The sequence below is a fragment of the Vulpes lagopus genome, chromosome 1 (assembly GCF_018345385.1).
Source record: "Vulpes lagopus strain Blue_001 chromosome 1, ASM1834538v1, whole genome shotgun sequence".
NCBI classification, from domain to species: Eukaryota; Metazoa; Chordata; class Mammalia; order Carnivora; family Canidae; genus Vulpes; species Vulpes lagopus.
Genome location: NC_054824.1, coordinates 68,000,249 through 68,025,688, shown reverse-complemented (window position 1 = coordinate 68,025,688; position 25,440 = coordinate 68,000,249). Strand labels below are relative to the sequence as shown.

General features: G+C 37.3%; 1 protein-coding gene across 3 annotated transcripts in view; it reads left to right on the top strand.

Moving 5' to 3' along the window:
- Positions 1–25,440, top strand: part of MAPK14 (mitogen-activated protein kinase 14) — a 75,675-nt gene that overhangs the window by 9,212 nt on the left and 41,023 nt on the right. For all 3 annotated transcript variants that reach the window (XM_041739947.1, XM_041739866.1, XM_041740003.1), the window contains exons 2-3: positions 15,986–16,115; positions 23,312–23,370. In XM_041739947.1, coding sequence (XP_041595881.1) covers positions 15,986–16,115; positions 23,312–23,370 — 189 coding nt within the window. The remainder of the gene's footprint in view (positions 1–15,985; positions 16,116–23,311; positions 23,371–25,440) is intronic.

Genomic DNA, 25,440 nt, shown 5'->3' with positions numbered 1-25,440 from the left:
TGTGACAACCAAAAATGTTTCTAGACATTGCCATATGCCCCTAGGGACAAAATCACCCTTGTTGAGAACTACTTATATAGTCTTATATATATTTGGGTTGATTGGCCCTGAGGAAAAACTAGATAGGATAACTTGAACCTTCCACCGCCAAAAAGATAGAAAATCTATACTTTCTGTGGTTGTTGTTGTTGTTGTTGTTCTTGTTCTTCTTTTTCTTTCTTGATTTTATTTATTTTCGAGAAAGAGAGACAGCAGGGGCAGAGGGAGAGAGAGAATCTCAGGCAGACTCCATGCTGAGTACAGCGCCTGATGCAGGGCTCGATCCCAGGACCCTGAGATCATTACCTGAGCTGAAACCATGAGTTAGACACTTAGCCAACCGTGCCACCCATGTGCCTTATCTGTGTGCATATTCTTTTTCAGTTCATCATATGATACAGTCTTAACAGTGGCTTCATTCATACATTGTGTGTCCAAATTTGTACTTCCAAACCTTATCTCAAGAATATCTAGCTCTTTGGATTTCAAGTCTATTGAAATGTAACATTTCATACTTTTCCTCAATTGTTTGAGGATGATCTCAGATGTAGCACTAACTACTCTAGAAATAGATTGATCTTATAAACTTGTATGATTCAGCCTTAGAGATGTAGTGGTGTGATATTTGAAGAAAGCTTTCATTAGCACTGATGAATGACAGTGGTCATGAAAATTACAATGAGGGGATGAGTGAATTACCTGAAGATTTCTTTAGGTATTAAGGCAACGTGATTTTGAAGTTTGAAATGCATGTGTATATCTATTTGCTTATGTTTGAAATATACTGTAGTGAAGAAAATCTGTTGGTTATCTGTCATTGTTAAATGTCATCAGTATTAAAAGAAATAGACATAAGGGGCACTTGGGTGGCCCATTTGGTTAAGCATCCAGCTTTTGATTTCAGCTCAGGTCTCTTTTTCTTCCTTTTTTTTTTTTTTTTCAGCTCAGGTCTTAATCTCAGGCTCATGAGTTCAAGCCCTACATTGGGCTCCATGGAGCCTACTAATGAAAGAAAGAAAGAAAGAGAAAAAGAAAAAAAAGAAAAAGAAAAAATAAGTGAATTGTTTATATAAAAAGGTATTGATGTGTATAGACATGTGGGGGCATTGTGGGCTTTAGTAGTTAAAATGGTATCATGGAAGAAAAAGGATTAGAAGTTTATTTTGAAAGAATAATTGGAGAGAAGGAAAGGAAACATTTTTAGGTAACAGGAGAAAACACAACCAAGAGAATTAGTTGTGAGGTGGATTGGCCTGACAGCAAGAATATCTCAGGTAGCATGAACCCCGTTGTGGTTCTCATTCTGGTTGTGCTTCAGAATCAGTTGTGGTGTTTTTAAATACACCCAGAAATGAAGGACTAGGTCTGGAGTAGGGCTAAGGCATTGCATTTTTCTAGGCCATGGAAAGTTGTTTCTTGAGGTTGTAAAGTATTGAGGAAAAGTATTTTATTTTATTTATTATTTTTTTTAAAGATTTTATTTATTTATTCATAGAGACAGAGAGAGAGAGAGACAGAGGGAGAAGCAGGCATCATACAGAGAGCCCGACGTGGGACTTGATCCAGGATTGCGCCCTGGGCCAAAGGCAGGCGCTAAACCGCTGCGCCACGCAGGGATCCCCCGGAAAAGTATTTTAAAACTGATCTGACCGGAGCGTATAGAATGGATTAGAGGAAACAAATGTGTTGCTTTTAAAGGCCTTAAGTGATTTGTTTATGTGACTGTCTGTTTATTCTGACTCTCCAACTAGATTTCTCCACTCCTTGAGGTTAAGAACTGTCTGTTTTGGTATGTATTAATTAATCTTGTGTTATATTCCAAACACTGGGCTAGATTCTGATGATACGCAGATCACTTAGAGCCTCTACTCTCCCTCAAAGTTTGAATTTGGAAACAAATAATAAGGGATTTTCTTTTTCTAGTTCAATATCTGAAGTCTTGGCTACATTATGTTGCTGATTGTAGTCTTAGATCCTATCTAATAATTGCTGAATAATGTACATTTTAACTTTTGGAAATTATATTTTAGTTATCCATAGCATGATAACAAATGATGAAGGATTTTGTCCTTCATTTATATTTTAATTTCTCTATTTTACTGTTATTTTAGAGGTTTACTCAACCTCCAATTTGAGAATAAGAGATCTAAAAATATGTAGTGAGAATCTCCTATGTGATAAACCCCATGCTAGAAGCTGATCTTGAAACTATTTTATAATAGCATGTTATTTCAACTTAGAACATTTAAAACAACCTGCCTTTTATAGTTCTTAAAGTGCTATCACATTATTATCTTATTTGAGATTCAAAACAGCATTATTGAGATAAGCAGAGCTGGTGACATCCTCATTGTATTTATTTGGAAACAGGCTTATAGAAGCTTTGCCCCAGATCACCTACAGGGAAGTGCCAGAACCAAAACTAGAACTCAAATCTTTTGACTACTAGTTTATTTTTCTCTGTATCAGTCTGCATATGTTTATGCTTAGTGGAATTTTTTGAGATTAAGTCATCAAAATACTGCAGAGACCATTCACTGGGAAGCAAAAGTAGTTTTGTTAAATGGAATTCCAGTGATTTTTCTAGAGCAGTAAAAGGATTCTTAAATAGTACTCCCAAATGTGAGATATCTTGAAAATTCTAGCATTTTGTTAAGAAAAAACCATTGCTAAGTGTAATGATTTAAAAATATGGCCGTAAGTTTTTTGATACTTTTCCTTTAAAGAGGTGTAGCTAATATTCCTCACCTTCAGTAAAGGCTGTACCTAATGACTCACTTCTCTAACATACGGAATCTGGTAGTAATGATGGAGTGTGATTTCTGAGGATAGGTCATAAAAGATATGTGGCTCCTGTCTTGTTCTTTCTCTGAATGTTTCTCTGAAATCACTTGCTCTAGAGCAAGTTTTTTAACCTCAGCACCATTGACATTTTGGGCCAGATAATTCTTTGTTGTGAAGGATGTGTAGCAGTAACCCTGGTCCACTACCCACTAGATGCCCCTACTGCCACCACTCCCAACACACACCCTGGGTGTAACAGCCAAAAATGACTCAGACATTGTCAGATACCCACTGGGTGGAAAACTGCCCTCTGTTGAGAACCACTGCTTTAGGGACAGCCAATAGCTATGTTGAGAAGATTCCAAAGCAGCCTTACAGAGAAGCCCACATTACGAAGAATTGAGGCCTGCCAAAGCCATGTGAGGCAGCCACCCTAGAAGTGGGTCTTCCAGCCTCACTCAAGCCTTCAGGTGACTGTAGGAGAAGGCCAATATCTGGACTGCACCCTCATGAGATCCTGTAAGCCAGACAACTCAACTATCCCCCAATTCCTGACTCACAAAAACTGTGAGATGACAAACCTTGTTTAAGCCACCAAACTTGGAGGTAATTTATTATATATAATACACTAAATGTTACTGTAAAATATATGTGTATGTCATATAAGATGGAGTCACAGATTGAGCAGACCAAAAACTGTGAAGACACACTCATGCCTGTTATATGCATCTATCATCATATTCATAGCATATATTTGTAGGGTGTTTTTCTGGATATGAAGCCTATAAACACTGTTACTGTATAAGCCTTTTAATTGTAGCAGCAAGGCAAAGTTGATTGATGGTAATAATAAATAGTTACAATAGAAATATAAGATTAGTTTATTTCATATTTGCTTGAAAAGAGTTAAAAATTAGTAAATGGTAACTTCAAAAACATTTGTTATTGAAATTTTCAAACACAAAAGTAGAGAAGATAAACCCATGGTGACAACATTCTAATGAAGATTGGGAAAATAATTCCATGTAGTAAAATAACCCACATGTAATGTTTTTGTAATCAATAGGAGATAACTATTGCTCTTGACACAGATGTATCAACTGCATTTGCAATCAAAGAAATATGTTAACTGACACCACTGGCTTTTAAAGCTTCAGTGAAGAAATATAAAAATCATTCTATTTTCAAATAGAGCTTACAGCAATTGAAGATTAATTGCATTTCACATTTTAATTGTGAATTAGTTTAGATTTTTAGATTGCATGTCTAAATGAATTTCTACATTGTGTGAATTTTAGTTTTCATCAAGCTAATAAAAATTAAAGCAATTGTGAAACACATTTTTCTCCAGTAGCTTAGACGTTTTGCAGCAGGAATTGGATCAATCGGAATGGCAAATATCTAGCATATGTGTTGGTGTGCCTTGAATTCCAGCCATATAGCTAGAGTCCCTAATTAATCCTGTCACAAATACATTTTCCTATCTGAGATTTTCTTGAAAATATTCAATTTACATAAAAGTTATTGAACTATTAAGTTGTGTTAAGACAATATGCAGTCAATTAAATGACTCTCTTTCCATTCTAATCTACTGTTAGAGCTTTTTATATGCATTTGTGTTTTGAGCCTCTTTGAAAGGAATATTTAAAAACTGAAAAGTTGAGGATCCGTTGTATTGTACACACTTGTAACAGTTATGTTAATGACATCTGATGTTCTTCCCATAAGTATGAAATGAAAGTCCACATAAAAATACTATATAGGGGCGCCTGGGTGGCTCAGTTGGTTGGGCATCTGCCTTAGACTCGGGTGGTGGTCTCAGAGCCCTGAGATTCAGCCTTTTTTTTTTTTTTTGAGATCAAGCCTCCTTCCTGACTGGCTCCCTGCTCAGGAGGAGCCAGCTTTTTCCTCTCCCCACCCCCCACTCATGTTCCCACTCACTCTCATAAATAAATAAATATTTAAAAAATACTATATATAATTGCAGTAGTCAAATCATTTTGTGATTCTTTAAAAGTGTTATGTAAACATTGAAACAAAGTATTTGAGAGTTAGTGAAGATATTAAAAGAAAGCTAACAATGTTTCAAATGAGTTTTATTTATTTATTTATTTATTTATTCATTCATTCATTCATTCATTCATTCGAGACAGAGAGAAAGAGAGAGAGAGGCAGAGACACAGGCAGAGGGAGAAGCAGCCTCCATGCAGGGAGCCCGACGTGGACCCGATCCTGGAACTCCAGGATCACACCCTAGGCTGAAGGCGGTGCTAAACCGCTGAGCCACCCGGGCTGCCCATGATGAGTTTTTAAAGTCAGTTTTAAGTCCCTTACTGCTCTGAAGACTATTTTTTGAGGTTTCTAAAATCAAAACTCGAGTTCTAGTTTTTGCATAAGTTTGCCTTATTTTCATGACATTATTTCCAAAATGGAGGGGTAGACCATAAAAATAAATTTAAAAACTACAGTTATGGTTACACATTTGTCTGGATTTAGAAGGAAGAAAAAGTAGGTTTCTGTAGTAGAGGGAGATATGTGCTGAAAAATGTTTTTAGTATGATCTTTATTGAAATTTGTATCAGGTGTTATAGGTAAAGAGAAAGTTCCAAGTTAGTAGTATAAATTACTTATTTAGAAGGTACATTTTAAAGGCTCTTATCAGTTAACCTGAACTCAGTTGGAAAAAAGCCTCAAATTGTATGATCTGGAGAAGAGATGTCCTGTTTTTGCAAATTTTTTCTTCGCCTTAGATATTTTAATTAATTTGATGTATTAATGAGAATTTGTTAATTCAGTGTAACTACAAATTTTAATATAGTTAAAATTTTCCATTAATTTCCAAAATAAATTATTGTTTTAACCATTATTGAGGGTTCATTTTTTTTCTCATTAACATCATTCGGGGATTAGAGAAGTCATCTGTGACTATTGAAAGAAATTGTAAAACTGTCTCTGATCCCCACAAATTACTCAGAGACTTGTCAGGTGATTGGTCATTCTTCATTCTGTTGGGGAAAACCCAAATTCTTTTTTGAGGAAAAACCTGGTGCAATCATTTGTCCTCCCATGCTCTGTGGTTGTGAGCACTTGTCCTGGGTAGGCAGCACCTCACCTTTCTTAAAAGGTTGTCTCTTTTCCTCTACCTGGCAACTCACCTGACTGTTACAGCATATCGATCTGTCTCTATCTTGCTGCACAGAAAATCTGCAAGCCAGGTGCCAGCCATGGAGCAGAAATACAAAGCCTCTGTGTCCTGATACTTATCAAAAGCTCAGTTGATAGAAATCTGTCTTTGGAGGATAATGTGAGGAACATGGAGCTTATCTTTTTTTCTCAACACACTTAAGATTTCCTCTTAGATTGTCAGAGAGCAGCAGCATGCTATGCTATTATGTACTCTCCTCCTCACCTTTGCTAATAATGATCTGTATTTTAGTTTTATGAAACAGTCTCCGCTGATGGATACTCTGAAGAAAAGAATCAACTGAAACCCACAATTATGTTTGTGTAAGAATGTTGATTAGGACATTTTTACCATGTTATACAGTGTCTCCTTCATAAACATACACAGGAGGAACTCTTCTCTTGTTTTATTACAGTAATAATTATGCTTCTCTTCAGTTCTCCTGAGTGCCTAGTTTGTTTTTATTATATGGTTCTTGTGACTTATGTCTTAACTGGTTGTGTTCTCCTGTCACGTGATGGCTTTAGTGCTCAGAGCCAAATTTGAGGCCCACCTCTAATGGGTATTTAGAAGGACCTCATCATAATCCTTTGTACATTAACCTCACCCATATGGAATTTCTTATTTTCCCATAATCACTCTTACTTCAAGTTATATATAGTTCCAGACTGCTTTAAATCTATTATGGAATAAAGTGGGATAAATTTTAGAAGTTAAGCAGAATTATATTAGGATATATTAAGAATCTAATAAGCCAATTTTTTGGAGGGAAAGAAGGGGCAAGTTTGAATGTGTAACAAAACATTCAGTTTTATTTAGTGACTCTTGTCTCCTACGCACTGGATTCATAGCAGTAGATGAGTGACTGCAACATCCTGTATTATAATCACTACTTTTAATGAATTTTATATTTTTCCTTTAATTTTTTTCTTTACCATATCAGTGATTTTATAAAATGTGAGTTAATTTTATAACTTTGGGAAACTTCATGTGAGTTTACAATTGGAAGAAAACCTTATTAATGTATCCTGAATTTCAGTTTGGAGAACTTAATCATTGTAGAGATAATTCCATTTTATGATGCTGTTCATGAAAACAAGGTTTTATTTGTAGCTATAATTTAAAAAATGTGATTAAGAAGCCCAACTGGTAATACTAGTAAGTGAATCATTATAATAAAGGCAAAGTCAATAGCTGCTCCTAGTGTTGCCCTTATCCTGGGCAGTTTGGCATTCTGGAAAAAGAGTGAACATTGAAATTAGACCAATTTGTGTTTTTGAATCCCACTGAATAGGAGTTATATGACCTTGAATGAGTTGTTAATGTTTCTGACCATTTGTTTCTTATCTTGGAAAGTCAATATAACTATCTCAAAAAGTTATTTTAAAGATTACATTAAACATTTCCCAAATGATATGTGGCATTATCAAGTATTCAGTAAATTTGAATTTCTTCTCCTCTGAATATTTAATTGGTTTTATCAGGTGATTTTAAAAATTATTATTAACTTCTGCTTTTGGTAATCACAATGTCCAATTTCGGATGAAATGCATAGTTTCTCCTCTCTCCAAAAACTGCTTTGATTAATGATAGTAACAGGAGGCCAGGTCAGAGCAGTTAAATGCTTAAAAACGTAGTGTTGGGGATGGATCCTATATTCCTTGCTTCAGCAGCTTTGCTAGAGGGATCATTAACTGATAAGCAGAAAACAGTTTCTCTGAACAATTCCTGCTAGCTCCCTTTTGTAAGCAAAATATGTTGTTGTTTTTAAAAAAGATTTTATTTGACAGACAATGAGAGAGCACAAGCAGGGAGAGTGGCAGAGGAAGAGGGAGAAGCAGGCTCCCCGCTGAGCAGGGAGTCCCATGCAGGACTCCATCCCTGGGATCATGAGCTGAGCGAAAGGTAGATGCTTAACCAACTGAGCCACCCAGGTGCCCCCAAAATATGTTTTAAAAAGTGAAAGTGCATATCCTTTGAAGTAAAGATTATTTGTTCTCAGGAAGTTGTGCAATTATTGGAGAAGCAGTGTGAATTAAGATGTCCATTGTATTAGTATTTATTGTATTTGTATGTATGAATAAATGGAATGGCTATAATGTCCATCAATAAAGAGAATAGTTGAGTAGATTGATGCAGATATTTAATGAAATTACTGTAAATGCTTAATAAAATGGAAAATGCTTATGGCTTAAGGATAGAGGATACAAATTTATGTACTATGAGTATAGCTATGTAAGTATTATTTGAAGAAAATGTTAATTGTTTTATTAAAGTTAGTACCTATTTTTTGTTTAAACGTAACAATATAGATGATTTATGCTTTTATTTTACCAATAACCTTATTAAAAGATACAAGCTCATTTTTTGAAAAATCAGAGGATAGAAAAATATAAAATAAAAATGTTAGAATTCTTAATATATTAAGTATTTTCTGTGTATGTTTATATATACATGTATGAATATACATTTTTCCACACAGATAGGATCATTATTTCTGAAACTTGTTCTCATATTAGTACTATATGGAGGTTCTTGTTAATGGCTTCAATATATATGGGGGAATGTACCATAATCTAAATTCTCCCCTTGGACATTAAGGTCATTTCTGATTTTGTTCTTATGAACAGACTGCAATAAACATATATATATATATGTAGATATATATTTGAACCCAAGTTACATATTTTATATGTAAATTTTTAAACACAATTTACATATTTTTGAACTTAGCTTTTTAAAAAGTAGTCAATTGTATATAGTTGCACTATATTATTAGGCATTCTTTGCTTTCATGTGTATTTTCATCATCTCAGTTAGATGGTAGGTTCTAGGACATCAGGTGCGATGTTTAATGTTTCTTTTATATTCACAAAGGATCTTATAAAGGATATTATTTCAGTAAATACTCAGAAATGGTATTTTGGTCTTTGTAAGGTCATCACATCATTGCCTCCTCCAGTGTTCTAGATTCACAGAGAGTAGTAGAACTTTAAGGATTGAAAAACTTCCCCTTGGGGCGCCTGAGTGGCTCAGTAGTTGAGCATCTGCTTTTGGCTCAGGCCGGGGACGCCGTGATCCTGGGATCGAGTCCCGCATCAGGCCCCACAGGGAGCCTGCTTCTCCCTCTGCCCATGTCTCTCCCTCTCTCTCTCTGTCTCTCTTGTGAATGAATAAATAAAATCTTAAAAAAAAAAGAAAAGAAAAACTTCCCCTAAATAAAGTAATGCATATAGAGTGAAAGTTATTTCTTATGAAATACTTTTCATTAATACAATCCTGAGTTCAATATAAAATTACAAGAAAAACTTTTCCCATATGAAATGCAATTAATTATAGTGAGAAGCCTTTTAGAAAACCAGAGTTCATACAGTTAGAATATATTTAAAATGGGCAGAACTTTTTGTAAAGTTAGACTTGATTATCCATTAAGAGTTCTATTTAGAGATCTATTGAGGATACATTTAATGGCATCCATTAAGAGTTAATGCTTGAAAACACACCAGTTGAATCTGACTCTCCGTTTTGTGATTTTCTTTCTATATCATGGGCATATTACTTCTTTGTGCCTCAGTTTTCTCATCTGTAAAATGGAAATCATGTCTTTTTATAAAGTTGTGATAAAGATGCTCATTCATGAAAAGATCTAAAAAACAGTGCCTTATAATAGTAAGCACTCAATTATTATAGTTTTTAACATTAATGTTAGTTTCTTCTTGGATGCTGTTGAATTTATTTTTAAAAAGATTTTATTTTTTATTTTATTTTTTTAAGATTTTATTTATTCATAACAGACACAAAGAGAGGCAAAGACACAGGCAGAGGGAGGAGAAGCAGGCTCCCTGCAAGGAGCCTGATGCAGGATTTGATCCCGGGAATCTGGGATCAGGCCCTGAGCCAAAGGCAGACACTCAATTGCTGAGCCACCCAAGCCTTCCTAAAATATTTTATTTTTTATTTTTATTTATTTATTTATTTTTTAGATATTTATTTATTAATGAGAGACACAGAGAGGCAGAGACATAGGCAGAGGGAGAAGCAGGCTCCGTACAGGGAGCCCGATGTGGGACTCGATCCCTGGACTCCAGGATCACGCCCTGAGCTGAAGGCAGGTGCTCAACCGCTAAGCCACCCAGGCATCCCTAAAATATTTTATTTTTAAATAACATCTATACCCAATACGAGGCTTCAACTTACAACCCCAGGATCAGGAGCTGGATGCTCCACTGACCAGCTGGGCACCCCTGCATGCCCTTGAATTTATAAGAATTGAGAGCCAAATAATAAAATTGTTTTTTCTTTCATGTTTCAGATAACACATCACAAAATACTCGTTAACCATTTTTTGAGAATGTGCATGTGCCAGGCATTATGCTAAGTCCTGTGGAATATAGTAGTGAATAAAACAGAAAACACTAACTGTCCTCAAGGTGCTCATGATGAGTGGGAAAGACAGACATTATTAATGTCTAATAATTAAGCTTTACTATGGGCTGAGCCCTTTTGCTAAAACTACCCACAAAAGTTATCACATTTATTTCTAACTTTCCCCTTATTAGATACATACTTTATCCTCATTTTATATATAAGGCTGAGAGAATTTAATTAACTTTCTTAAGATTATACAGCTACTAAGTGGCAGAACTGAAATTAAAATCCAGATAGACTAATACCAAAGCCCCAGCCTTCATTTAACCACTTTGCTGGGTGGTAAGTAAACAGAGTAATAAATTGTGATTATTGAGGTAGGGTACTGATTAATCCTAGCCTACCTTTTGCTAATAGGAGTCAGAGATAAAAATATCTACTTTATTACTGCAAAGCTGGCATGGAGAATGGCGTGGACAGGCATCTCAAGCGGACTTCTTATTTCTTCCCCACTGAAATGAACTTGCACATTCAGTCACGGGCAGGTCAGCTAGAAACCTGATGGCATTCCTTGCTCCAGGAGATCGCAAAGGGCTTACTGGTGGAGGAAAGGAGAACATGCTTAGCCTGCATGCAGGTGGGCAGAGCAAACTGAAGTGGAGAGTTGAGGAGGATGGGTCACAGGGCAATGGCCATTTTCTGTCTCACTAGAGCCATTGATGGGTTTAGAGAATAATATACATTTACTGGGTACTTCCAAGAGGGAAGAGGTTATTATTTTATGGGTTTGTGGGAACAGCAGTGGGAGAGAAGAGAACACCTCCTCCTCCCTTTATGTAGGATAAGGAAGGAAACAAGGATGTTGTGACAACTACTGAGACTTGCTGATAATTTCTGAGAGGGATGGTTATTTAAGCCAGTGCTTGAAGGATGAGGATTCAGCTTGGCATGGAGTGGAGATGAAATAGAAGAGCAGCTGAGGAATCAGAAACAGCCTGCTGAAGAGCTAAAAGGAGCCAGCATGTTCAAAACGTAGTGGCTGCAGGAAAGGAAGGAAGGACACAAGAGCAGGGTGAGCGGTCATTGGTGATCAGATCACCTGAGCCTTGTAGACTGTGATAGGAAATTTGCATCTTATTTTATATGCTATGGAAATTTACTTGAAGGATTTGAGGCAGTGGGTTTTGTCATCTAACATTTTTTATTATTTATTTATTATTATTTTTTAAGATTTTGTTTATTCATGAGAGACACAGAGAAGAGAGAGAGAGAGAGAGAGAGAGAGAGGCAGAGACACAGGCAGAGGGAGAAGCAGGCTCCATGCAGGGAGCCCGAAGCGGGACTCGATCCCGGGTCTCCCAAGATCACGCCCTGGGCCGAAAGCGGCATTAAACCGCTGAGCCGCCCAGGCTGCCCCTAACATATTTTTAAAAGATTGAATTGGATGCTTGTGGAGAGTATATGAGAAGGGAACAAAACAAGAGGCAGGGAGACCAGTCTAAGAAGGCAGGCTGATGATGAGGATGGTTTGGACTAGTATGGTAGTAGTGAAATGAAGAGAAGTTGAATTAGAGATGTATTTTGGAAATGGAAATTATAGACTTGCTGATAGATTTGGATGGGGGCCAGGAGGCTGGAGGAAAGGGAAAAATCAAGGATGATACCCAAATGCCTGGCTTGAGCAATCGGATGGAAAGTCCGTCTCCTGAGATACAAGAGACAGGGAGAGGAATAGTTCTAGGTGTTTTGAACTTGCTAAGTTTTAAGGTGCTTATGTGGTTTTTACATGGAGATTGTTGGGTGGGCAGTCAGGCTCAGAGAAGAGATTTCAGTGAGAGATACATATTTACAAGTTTTCCATATAAGATGGCATTTAATTTAAAGTCTTGGTTATAGATGAGATGATCTGGAAAATGTGGGAGAGAAGAGGGCCCACCCAGTGTCATGCCCTGAGGAACTGTTCCAGCAGAGGAACCACATACAGTGGGGTCAGAGAGGGAGCTTCCCTAGAGGTCACAGAAAAGCAGTAGAATGTGTGATATGGACTCCAGAATGGAGAGTGTTTAGAGAAAGGGGAAATGTTAACCATGTCAGTTGGTAATTCAGAAAAGTGGCCACTGGATTTAGTAACAGGTAATTAATGACCTGAGAAGAGCAGTTTCAGTATAATGGATTGAGGAACGAATTGGAGCTGAGGAAATGAGTCACACCTTAAGATACATATGAATTACCTGGAGGTCTGGTCAAAATGTAGGTTCTACTTTAAGGCCTGAGATTCTGCATTTCTCAGGAGCTTCTGATAATGCCAGTGCTGCTGGTTCATGGAGTAACAGGTAGAAGAGAGGTTTTTAGACTTCACCATGTGTTAGAATTATGTGGCAGGCTTGATAAAATACAGATTACTGGACGCACTTCAGTTTTCAATTCAGTAGGTCTGGGGTGGCACCTGAGAATTTGCATTTCTTACAAGTTCCCAGGTAACACCAATGCTGCTGGTCTAGGAACCATACTTTGAGGACCATTGGAGAATTTTAACTGTAGTGGGGAGCTTTCAGGGGAGATTTGTTTGTTTGTTGAGGTTGGGAAATAACTAACTCTAGCTTATTTATGTTGATGAGAATGATCGATCCAGAAGATATGGAGAAACTCAGAAGGTAGAGAGAGAAAGAGAATGAAGGAGAGAAGTCCTTGAGAGGATGAGGGAGGTGGCTCCAGAGCATGAATTGAGGTCTTGATTTTTTTTTTAAAGATTTTATTCATTTATTCATGAGAGACAGAGAGACAGAGAGAGAGAGAGAGAGAGAGAGAGAAAGAGAGAGATGCAGAGCCACAGGCAGAGGCAGAAGCAGGTTCCATGCAGGGAGCCTGATGCGGGACTCAATCCCAGGACTCCAGGATCACACCCTGCTGAAGGCAGCGCTAAACCGCTGAGCCACCCGGGCTGCCCAAGGTCTTGATTTTTGTAAGAAAGGGCATGTGTCCTTAGTTATAGTGAGAGAGGAAGCAGAAAAGATAGAATCAAGTGTGGACGGGTTTGTACATTTACTGGTAGATAAATGGAGCTTCCTTTTGCTGGTTTCTATTTTCTCAATGAAGGCAAGGGCAGCTTTGGAAAGAAGAGGGTGAATTGGAGGTTTGAGGAGAAAGACCATGTCAAATGATGATTTTGAGTAAGAAAATGAGCTTCCTAGAAAAAAGCGGTAGTTTTAAGAGCTGTATTTGAGGTTAAGGTCAGGAATTAAGAGTGAAACCAGTCTGTATGGTTGCACATTAGTTTTTCTTCAACCTGAATTAGTTTTTGGATTCAGACAAGGAGAATTAAATAGTTGAGATCACCCAAAGTTAGACTTTATTAGGTGGGTGTAGGAGGCAGAGGCAAAGACAGAGACGCAAGAGAGCATATAATCTGAGCCAGGCAAGAAGGGAAATAAATGAAGATGGGAGAGGGCATGAAGGATGGATAGGATTAGCCAATGATGATGAGGTCCACAAATCGTTGTAGTCATACATACTTGGAAGTAAACTAGAAATAAACTAAAAGGCACAGGTTTGTGATGGAAAATGGGTGCTGGCATTCAAAACTGTGTAGGTGGGGCAGCTTTTGATGGTGATAGAGGTCCAGGGTGTGACCATGGAGGTGGCTGGGTAAGGTGGAGTTTCCTGGAGAGGTCAGGAAATTGAGAGGCCAGGATGTTGGATGTGTCCTCCACCTGGGTGTTGAACTTGCCAAGAATGATGACAGAAATTGGGAGTGGAGAGAGACTTTGAGATAGGAACTAACTTTTCAGTGAATAATGGAAAATTCCAGGTCAGTGGGTTACAGCAGCAGAGAGGTAGTGATAGCTGTGAGCAGGGGCTTTTGTAAAACAAATGAAGAATTATAGTCTGGAAGTAGGAATGGTTGGCGAGGAGGACATTTGCCCCACCTGCTAGCCACGAGGTACCTAGAATAGAGAGAATCCCCTCTAAGGGCAGGGCTGTAAGAGTAGTGTCTTCAGGGTAGAGCCTAGTTTCAATTAAAGAGGTGGAGGTGAGGCTCAGAAAGGGGGTTGGAGATTTATAGGAATTTGTAACAAATTGGAAGTTGAAGAGCAAGGACTTAGTCTAAGGATTTGTGAGGGAAAGGAGGGGAACTTCTGGAAGTACAGAGTCACATGGGAAAAGAGTTTGGTCATGATAGATGATCCAGAAGTCTTGGATGCCCATTCGAGACTGAGATAAACAGGAGGATGAGGCATGATCAGATTAGCCCAGTCTCTAAAAATAATTAAAATACACATCAGGTTTCTTGCTGCAGTTGTCCTACAGCATCTAGCCTCTGCCCATACCTCTGACCTCATTCTTTTCTACTCTCCCCGTGCTCCCAGTGTTCCACCTACACAGGCCATCTTTATACCCCCCAGCATGCCATATTTTTTCTCTACCTGTTTCTTCTTTGCTTTGTTTGTACTTGCTCTTCTGAGAGGTGGCATGGCAAAATGGTTAATAGCATGAGCTGTGGATCCAGATTCCCTCCTCCTGACACTTTCAAGTCTTGTGATTGTGGGCAAGTTATTTAACTTGTCTGTGCTTTGGTTTCCTCATTTCTGAGTGGGGGAATGATAGCATTTACTTCATAGGGGTGTTGGGGATTAAAATTTATTTTAATTAAAAAAATTAACAGTTAGGGCCTGGAACAGCTTCTGGTATGCAATAAAGACTCAATAAATGTTAATACAATTTTTTTCTTCTGTTTGAAGCTCTTTTTCCCTATACCTCTACATGGTTGCTACGTTCTCATCATTCAGTTGTCAGCTTGAACCTATTTGCTCAGACATCCTAGCTAAAGTAGCAAAACCCCATTGGCTTTCTCTCATTTGTCCCATTATTCTGTTTTATTTCATCATAGTGTTCATCACTATTTGAAATTATTGTATTATTCAGCTCATTCCCTCTCCCCCATCCCCTGAGGGATTTGTTGACTTGTTCCTTATTAGATTTTTAGCTTCTGAAGAGTGGCAGATACTTTGTAGGCGCTCAAGAAGTTTTTGTGCCACCTTGTTGTCCTGAAACCATTCCAAGCCCTCCATTCTGATCAACATTTGGTGGCAAGGTGATAGGCCTGAGGCAGACAGAATCCAGGTCTTTGTATATTGGTCTGTTGGCTCCTGTAAATCAAGTGGCCGCATGTTTTTGTGTTTGCTGGGACACAGCTACATCCATTTTTAAAATTTATTGTCTGGCTGCTTTCTGGCTATAACCACAGAGTTGAGTGGTTGTGCTGAAGACCCTATGCCTCACAAAGTTTGAAATATTTTACTCTCTGGCCCTTTGTGGAAAAAATTTTCTGACCCCTGATTTAGGCACCTCGAAAAGAAAATGAGAAGGAAACACCAAAAACAACAGATGGTTACTTTGGATAGCAGGATTATAGGTCATTTTAGTTTTTAATCTTTATACTTTGTATTTTATTTTATTTATTTATTTATTTATTTATTTATTTTATACTTTGTATTTTATTGTATACCCATTTCACTTGGAAACAAAATAGCCTTCCTTATAAATACTAATTTTGAGGTATTTAGAGCACATTCCTTGATGAATTCTTTATATGTGCTTTTTTTTCCTTAGTGCTGCTTTTGACACAAAAACTGGGTTACGTGTGGCAGTGAAGAAGCTCTCCAGACCATTTCAGTCCATTATTCATGCCAAAAGGACCTACAGAGAACTGCGGTTACTGAAACATATGAAACATGAAAATGTAAGTTATTCATACAAGGAAGAATAAATGCTGCTCTTGAATAGACTGGGGGAAAAAATGTGTTCTGATTACTGCAAATGAGAATACATGAGAATGCATCGAACTTTGGACCATTCTTCTGGTACCAGGGTGTTTGTGGCCACTGTGTTATGCCAGGTAGCCATCCAAAGCCTTGGGAGTTCATGGGTACATCTTCCTGGAGTTTGAGTTTTACTAGGACAGTTTTAGAGGGAAAGCATTAGCCAACTTTTTAAAATAAAAGCATTTTTAAGAGAAAATATTACAAAAATAATTTTGCATTCTTTACCAGATTTACTTAATGTTGTAGTGTCCAAATATGGAAGTCTAAGGTTGTTTTGTGTTTTAATGGGTTATTTCAGTAGAGAAGTTTGAGACAACTTGCCTTAGGCCCACTGAATGCCCTATCAAAGGTAATTATTAATTTATGGATGATTTGATATAATTTTCCTTTTTAATCTTTTGCAGTATAGCTTTTCCAGAGTCAGGTATTTTAATAACTGTGACAAAGACATTGTTTAAGTTAAATATAACCTTTTCTTTTCTGTCAATTTGAAAATTTGAGAGCAATGCCATCCTGCAAAAAAACCCTAATACAGTATATAAAGGGATGCAATTGGAATAATAGCTGAAAGTGAAAAGACAGTTGACAAAGGATACTTACTTTCCTAAATTTCAAAATCAAGTTAAAAAGAATTTATTTGATTGCTGTATGAAAGAAACTGTAAAATTTGTAGCATTGTAGAAACAATGACCATAGAGATTTTAGAGTCATTTGACCCTATTGATTGTTACTGTATAGAAAAAATATTCAAAATGTGTAAATTTATTACTTGGCTATTCAGATCTTTTCTGTTTTAATAATTAAACTTTTAAGAATATCTTTAAATTATAGATAAATGATACTTTATTAATATACAGTTGTTTCACAAGGTACAAATTTTTTCTAAATTGGGAGCATTGAGACTTGAATTTATTTATTTATTTGTTTATTTATTTACTTATTTATTTATTATTTTTAAAGATTTTATTTATTCATGAAAGACACACACACACACACAGAGGCAGAGACATAGGCAGAGGGAGAAGCAGGCTCCATGCAGGAAGCCCAACGTGGGACTTGATCCTGGGTCTACAGGATCAGGCTCTGGGCTGAAGGCGGTGCCAGACTGCTGAGCAATCCGGGCTGCCCCTTGAGACTTGAATTTAGAATTGGATTACAGAAATGGTGTTGTAATCACAGGAGTACCTTTTTTATTTTCATGGTTTATTTTAATTGCATACTATTGAGCAAATTCTGTTTTTCACAGGTAACCTTTATACCTAGGTATAATTTTTATGTGCATTCATGTGCAAAGCTGAGTTTTTAAAAAGTTCAGTAGAGCTGCAGCCTTCCTAATCAGTGACATGTTTACAAGAAGTTGAGATATATGGTAAAAGCTAGCAGGAGAAGCTTTATTCCAAGGTCTGCATACAATCAAGGTGGCCTGGTAGCTTAACTGATGTGTTTACATTTGGTTTTTAACACAGTTGAGTGTGTATGCTGTTTTTCATTACACATTAATAAATGTGACAAAGACATTATCATAGCTTTTTAAATACAGAAAACTTTGAAAATGGAATGCAAGCGAAACATTTATGGAACCCCAAAGCACTTTCAGGAGGCCCTGGGTTCCCACTGATGTTGCCAGTGCTCATTTACAAACATCTGGTTTAGATTACCAGCACTATACTTTATTGTTCTGCTTTTCTTCATAGACCATTTAAGCCAATGTTTAGGGCAAAGATTATTTTGGGTTATCTGAATCCATGCCTTGGCTTTTCTAGTGATCATAAGAAACAACCTTATTTAGTTTATTATGCTCTAATTTTCTGTAATGAGATAACTTCAAAATGTGCCTTCTGTGGTATTAGGTTGGTTACGTGTGGGTCACTCTCTATTTGTAGAAATGAAGATGCCACACTGATGGGATACAATTGTTCTAATTTAGGAAGGGCTACAAGAATCTTTATTTTTTAAAGATTTATTTATACATGAGAGACACACACAGAGAGAGAGAGGCAGAGACACAGGCAGAGGGAGAAGCAGGCTCCATGCAGGGATCCCGATGTGGGACTCCATCCAGGGACTCTGGGATCACGACCTGGGCTGAAGGGAGATGTTCAACCACCGAGCCACCCAGGTGTCCCATACAATAATCTTAAAAAAAAAAAAAAAAAAAAGGCAGGCTGATGGGGTGCCTGGGTGGCACAGTCAGTAGAGTATCCGACTCTTGGTTTTGGTTCAGGTCATGATCTTGGGGTCATGGGATTGAGCTCTGTGCTTAGTGGAGTCTGCTTGGAACTGTCTCTCCCTCTCCTCCTGCCCCATCCCATCGCGCTTGTTCTCTCTGTCTCTCTCACTCAAATGAATGGTTAAGTCTTTTTTTTTTTTTTTAAAGAGGGCTGATAGTATTAGGAAAACAGGATTTTAACTTACATAAGTTGTTTCATAAGCAGCTTGCTTAATATTAATAGCAGTTGGTCTTTTCATGTTAACATGAAAAAGTTAGATTTTAGCAGTATCAGTGTAGAGGGTCATCTGTACTTAAATATTGGTGATTTGGTTTTGAACAAAAGAAGGCATATGGCTGAATGTTTTATAGTTCTCTGTTCTGTTAGGGGCTAACAGACTTTGACTCAATATAGGAAAATTCCTGAATGTCAGCATATTCCACAAACATTTTTTAGGAGCTCTCCATGTCAAGGTGGTTTTACCTAGGGAAGATCCAAGACTTCCAAACAAATTTAATTGAGGATTTTAAGAGGAATTCCTCTCCTTCATTTTCCTTTTTCTCTTCCTCTTTTTTTAAAATGACTCTGTTGGGGCGGGGAGGGGAGGGGCGCCTGGCTGGCCCAGTCAGTAGAGTATATGACTCTTGATCTCAGGGTTGTGAGTTTGAGCCCCATGTTGGGTGTAGAGATTACTTAAAAATAAAATCTTTAAAACGAATGAATGAATGAGTGACTCTTTTGGGCCACTGTACAATTTTTAACTAGCCATGAGGCCTCCAAAAATAGCAGCTTAAAACTCTTGACAATATTAAGTACTGGAAACAAATATGATTTCTGGGTGCCAAATGCACATGTCATGTTTTACACAAAAATGCCTGACTCAGAATCAATGGCTCATCTTAAATTATTTCATTAGTGATAATGAATGACAGACACACATTTACCAGATGAGTAATAGGAACTAAGGTATGTCCCTCTGTGGATGTAAGAGTTATTCTCTGAACAGAGTTAGCTAGTGCATTCTTGATTGGATTTGTGACCTTGATCTTATTAACACCTGCTCTAAGGAAAGATGAAAGGGAAGCATCTTGCCAGCTACATCCTTTTGCTTTCTCGGTAGGTACTGCAAAAATTGCCCGGAGTTAAGGGCCTGGAGATCTGTACTAACCAAACTAAGTCAATGTTTTGGTGCACTTGTCTTTGGTGACTGAGCTAAAGTGGGTTTTTTTCTTGAATAAGTGCCAAATTAGTAAAATCATATGACTTTTATGTCTGTCGGTTTTTGGACCATTATAGGATAGTCATCAGAGACATCTAAATGTCTTATCTAAATAACTGACTCCTGGGTTACTTTGGGGTGTCTAAAAGCATATAATGGAAGCGAAAGAAATAAAGAAATAGGTTAGCACATAACTTGAATTAGAAGGAAAATTCCATTTAAGAAATGAGAAATGAGTAGATTACGGAATATTCCTAAAAGTTCCCAGACCTATTTTAATGGTGGGAAACTTTTATTTTTACAGTATTTTCCTTTTGATGAATACTCTATAAATACAATTGATGGAGAAGGGATATTTGTAAAAGGCCACAAAAAATTAAAGATGCTTGATGTAACATGGGTAGTTTTAATCTCATACAATGTGTCCTTTTTTAGGAAATTAAAATTTGATAGGCTATTTACTAACGTGCTGGTTCTATTATTATTTTCCAAATTAGTTTATTGTGCTGCTTGCAGTCATGCTTCTTAATCATCTTAATAATTTAGCTTAGCTTTGTATCTCAAATTTTGTTACTGGAGGTAGCTGCTTCAGAGAGTTTGTTTCTGTGATTTGTATTCTGTAATTCTTTATAAAACTCTAAGGATTGTGATCACCACTTATTTTGGTCATCAACAGAGGGTCAGTCCTTTGGACTGGGCACCTTCAGTTATATTGTCTACTCAGTATTCCCCACAATGCGATAAAAATAAGCATCTTCCTTTATTTCATATAAGGACGTGAGGCTCAAAGAAGATGTGTTTCTTTCATTTACTTAATAATTGAGGTACTGTATGCCAGGCATATTTCAAGTGCTGGATTATTGGAATGTAAGTTCATGGGTCCAGGAAATCACAAACTGACTGTAGAGTCCAGACTTAAAGCTGTTTGATTCCAAAATGCTTATGTTTTCACATTGAAGTTGGAGCTGTTATTTGAAGATGTTCTGGACTTACTTTGTTTTACTTTATTTTGTCTTCAAGGTAACTCTTACATGAAGAATCCTGTGTAAATTGATATCTAGTGATTTACTCTTACTTTTATCTGAGAATTTTCACAGCACAATGGAAATAACATAAAACAATGTATATTGCTTTAAACTCCTATTGTATTTGGGGAGTTGCAGCATCGCACATAATAAGAACCAATGGTTAGAAAATATTGGAACAGTAGAAAAAAATTGGTTTCTGGATCTCAGTTACCTAAAGTACAAGTGGGGATGGGGATAGTAATAAAAAGAACAGAGGCCTTAAGCCAGAATTATATCAAACTCAGTGAAAATAATTATGGTTTAGATGGGGAAGGTAAAAGAAAATGATTTGACTTAAGTTTAAAGCACTATACAGACCTGTTCTAAAGTCAGGGATACACTGTTGGTAGGAATGTAAGTTGACCTCACCTTTATGTAGAACAATTTGACAATATTAAGATCCTTAAATATATTGGTGTCTTTTGATGCTATAATTCTATTTTTTTTTTAAGATTTTATTTATTTATTTGACAGAGAGGGCACAAGCAAGGAGAGAGGAAGGCAGAGGGAGAGGAAGCAGCAGGGAGCCTGATGCCAGCAGAACTTGATCTCAGGATCCTGGGGTCATGACCTGAGCCAAAGGCAGATGCTTAACCAACTGAGCCACCCAGGTGCCCTGTAGTTCTATTTCTTCAAATTTATTTTCTGAAAGGAAATACAAGATGTGCAAAATATGTATTACATATACATATATACACATATGCACACTTGTATGCATACACACTTGCAGTGTTCCTTAAATGTCCAAAGATAGGAAATTGGTTAAATTAGGGTATATATAAGTGGTAGAGCATGAAAAATATTTGAAGATATAGTCATTCTATAGTAAGTGACAAGGCAGGATACAAAACTGTGTGCAGAGAATAACCCCAACTTTAACTTATGTACATCAGAAAAATCAAAGGAAATATCTCAAAATGTTAATGATAGTTATAATAGGTTAGCGCAATTATAAGTAATTTTGATTTTCTTGTATACAGTTGTCTGGGTAATAATCTTATGGGTAACTGTATTTTTCTTTTGGAATAAGATGCAAAGTCTTGAAAAGCTATTCTCTTTGACTTCCAAGGCCTTTTTTGGGTCTTGTTTGCCTTTTGGGTTCAGGCTGTATAATTGAAATTGCTTTTAAAAGTCTGATAGGGGATCCCTGAGTGGCTCAGCGGTTTAGTGCCTGCCTGCAGCCTAGGGCATGATCCTGGAGTCCTGGGGTCGAGTTACGCATCGGGCTTCCTGCATGGAGTCTGCTTCTCCCTCTGCCTCCGTCTCTGCCTCTCTCTCTCTCTCTCTCTGTGTCTCTCGGGAATGGACAAATAAAATCTTTATTAAAAAATAAATAAAAGTCTGATAGATAAATGGAGTAACATTCTAACTAAGAGTGTTCTTTTTCATGATAATGTTTTGAGCAGTGGTATATTTTACTTTCAGGTGGTTTAACTTGCTAGGTTAGAGCAGCATGCTGATGAGGCCCAGTCATGGATTGGTGTTCATGAAGGCCATTTAGCTTTGGTTTCATTTCTAGATATTCTTTTTTTTTTTTTAAGATTTTATTTATTTATTTGAAAAAGAGAGGGAGAGAAAGTGAATGAGAGGGAGAGTGAATCTGAAGCTGACTCCATGCTGAGCACAGAGCCAGATGCGGGGCTTGATCCCACCACCTCGAGATCATGAGCTGAGCTGAAATCCAGAGCCACCAGGCACCCCATCATTTCCAGATATTTTAAGTCTGGTTTTAGGAGTTACTGGCAGTGGTTGAGGAATGGTAGTGTATATATGGATTATCCAGTATTTATCCATGATCAGAAAAACTGCTCAAATATCATGGATAACTGAGTATTAAATAGTTTTTGCTTTCTCCTTGTATAAGCATAGCCTTTATCTTTTCATTTTTAAATAGTCTGATCTAAATACCTGATAATGATTAAGAAAAGTGAATATTAAGAATATTACATGAAGGGATGCCTTGTGGTTCAGTGGTTGAGCATCTGCCTTTGGCTCAGGTCATGATCCCAGGGTCCTGGGATCGAGTTCCACATCTGGCTCCTCACAAGGAGCCTGCTTCTCCTGCAGCCTATGTCTCTGCCTCTCTTTCTGTGACTCTTATGAATAAATAAATAAAATCTTTAAAAAGAAAGAATATTATAAGAATAACACCAAGAATAAACTAAGAGAACGTTTTGGGACCAAAAAAATATCAATCTTGAAGACTACATATGGAAAAATTTTCATGGAATAATAATATTACTTAAGAAAGAAAAATGATACTATAGTAGTAGCTGTAGAAGTGTGACTTTTTCCTGCTTGTTAATCATTAGACTGTTGGTACATTATGTAAGTCAAGAGCCCTAAATCTTCCTGCTTCCTGATAAATGGCTATATGTGAGCAAATTCTAAAGAGATGATGTCTTTAAAAGTAAAATATGTTATTATGGGAATTGATGTTAACAAGTAAAAGTCAAAAGCATAATTTAGATAAAAGAGTAAGTTATAGTTAAGTGTATGATGCTGTGATGTCATTGAACTGAGATTGTAGAATTTGAAATTATTTCCTATTAAAACGGCTAAGACCTGATGGGTACTACAGTTCTGTATTTATTTACTGTTTTTCTATTTTCTCACAGGTGATTGGTCTCTTGGATGTTTTTACACCTGCAAGGTCTCTGGAGGAATTCAATGATGTGTGAGTGAATCTTTTGTATTTGCCTTCCTCAGCTGGATAATGAAGATTAGCAGCCCACTTTTATTCCTGCACTATTTTGCAGTATACAGACTTGAAAAAATTCTTTATTCCTACCATCCAACTCTCCTAGGGAATGGGGATGGATACAGAGATCTATATTATGTGTGGTGTAAATCCACATGGGAGGGGTGGCCGCCCAAACCCCTGCATTGTTCAAGGCTCAACTATGTATTAGTATTTTCATCATTTCAGGCACATTGTGAAGATTCAGCGGTGAGTCCTTGCAGGGGTTCCATGGAAAGGAGCGTAGGGAGTGTTGATTATGATTTTTGTCCTCAAGTTGCCTGTCCCCATTTTTAAAGAGACACTTTCACACTTCACATCATTATATTCACATCAAGAAATATAGCCACGCCCTGGTTCCATATAAATTCATCTCTCTCTTTTGTCCTAGTTATGTGTGGAAATGGTACTAGACCTGCATGCTCTTCCTTGAAGTAATAGATTTCTGTTTTGAGACAAAGGGCAGGTCTCATGTATTAAGAAAGCTACTTACATAGTGCTAGTTCTCCCAGTGCTAACCTGAGAGTCTTAGGAACCAGTAGTGGAGGTTTGGGAAAATGAAACAGGAGAGAAAGCAGCTATGAGGATGTTTATTTAGTAGGTAACCATTGTGGGTGACTGCTGAAAACTACCAGGATCTTGTAGGAAACAGTGTGAATGCACCTCAGATAGGGAGCATTTATCCCTTGACCCTGACCCCACTGGCAAGGGTTTGCTCCAGCGGGCATTAATGCCATCTCATGCCCAGGTTGCACATGTGTGAGATGTGTGAGTACAAGATAGATTCCAGCAGATGCTCTCATGCATGTAGGAGCCATCACTGTAGCTTTCCCAGTATCTGAATTAGCAGGCCTCCCTCCCATCAGATATACTCTACCATAACAGAGAAGGAATAGCTTAAATTCAGAGTTGTACATTGACATTTTGGAATTCCTACCTGGAAAGGGTTACTGTTGTGAAAACCAAAACAGAGCTGCAGATCATGACTGCTTCTTTCTTTCTTTTTCTTTTATTTTTTAAAGATTTTATTTATTTATTCATGAGAGACACAGAGAGAGAGGCAGAGACACAGGCAGAAGGAGAAGCAGCCTCCCTTCGGGGACCGGTTGTGGGACTTAATCCTGGGATTCCAGAATCACACCCTGAGCTAAAGGCAGATGCTCAACCACTGACCCAGGCGTCCCATAGCTGCTTCTTTCTTAACCTCTACCCCCGCCCCACTGTTGTCTCCAGTCCTGAACTTAACTGGCTTCTCCCTACCCTTATCCTGTGTCCAGTTCTCCTACCTTTATTTGTCCCAGGCTGAGTGCAAGCATCATTTGCTCTTTTCACAGAGAACAAGCAGGATATGTTTGAGCTTGTGTGTTTTGTCTAATGAAAAGGTGAAAGAAAAAAGATGAAAAGAAATGTAGAATATGAAATGTAAAAAGAAGCAGGAAAGGTAGCAAAATTTTTTCCCCGTCTTGTGAACTTAGTTGGAAGATAATATGGCTGAGAGTAGAAGATGAAAGTGCAGAATCTAGCCCAAGTATGAGAATTTCTATCCACATTAACCTTGATCCTGCTAATGAAGTTTAAAAGGGAAAAATAGGTAATAACCAAGAACATAGAGCTCTGCTTGGCCCTGGAATATAGAGGCTTCCAAAGATTATCAGATGCTACCCAGCCAGGGCACATGGTTGCAGATTGTTGAGCCCTGCTGCAGGCTATATTTGGAAAAGAATATTGCAGAATAATGGTTTTTTTTTTTCCTTTAAAATTATTTTTTAGGGACGCCTGGGTTGATATTTTGGAATTCCTACCTGGAAAGGGTTACTGTTGTGAAAAACAAAACAGAATTGCAGATCATGACTGCTTCTTTTCTTTTCTTTTCTTTTCTTTCTTTTTTTCTTTTCTTTCTTTTCTTTTCTTTTCTTTTCTTTTCTTTTCTTTTCTTTTCTTTCTTTTCTTTTCTTTCTTTTCTTTTCTTTCTTTTCTTTCCTTTTCTTTTCTTTCCTTTCCTTTCTT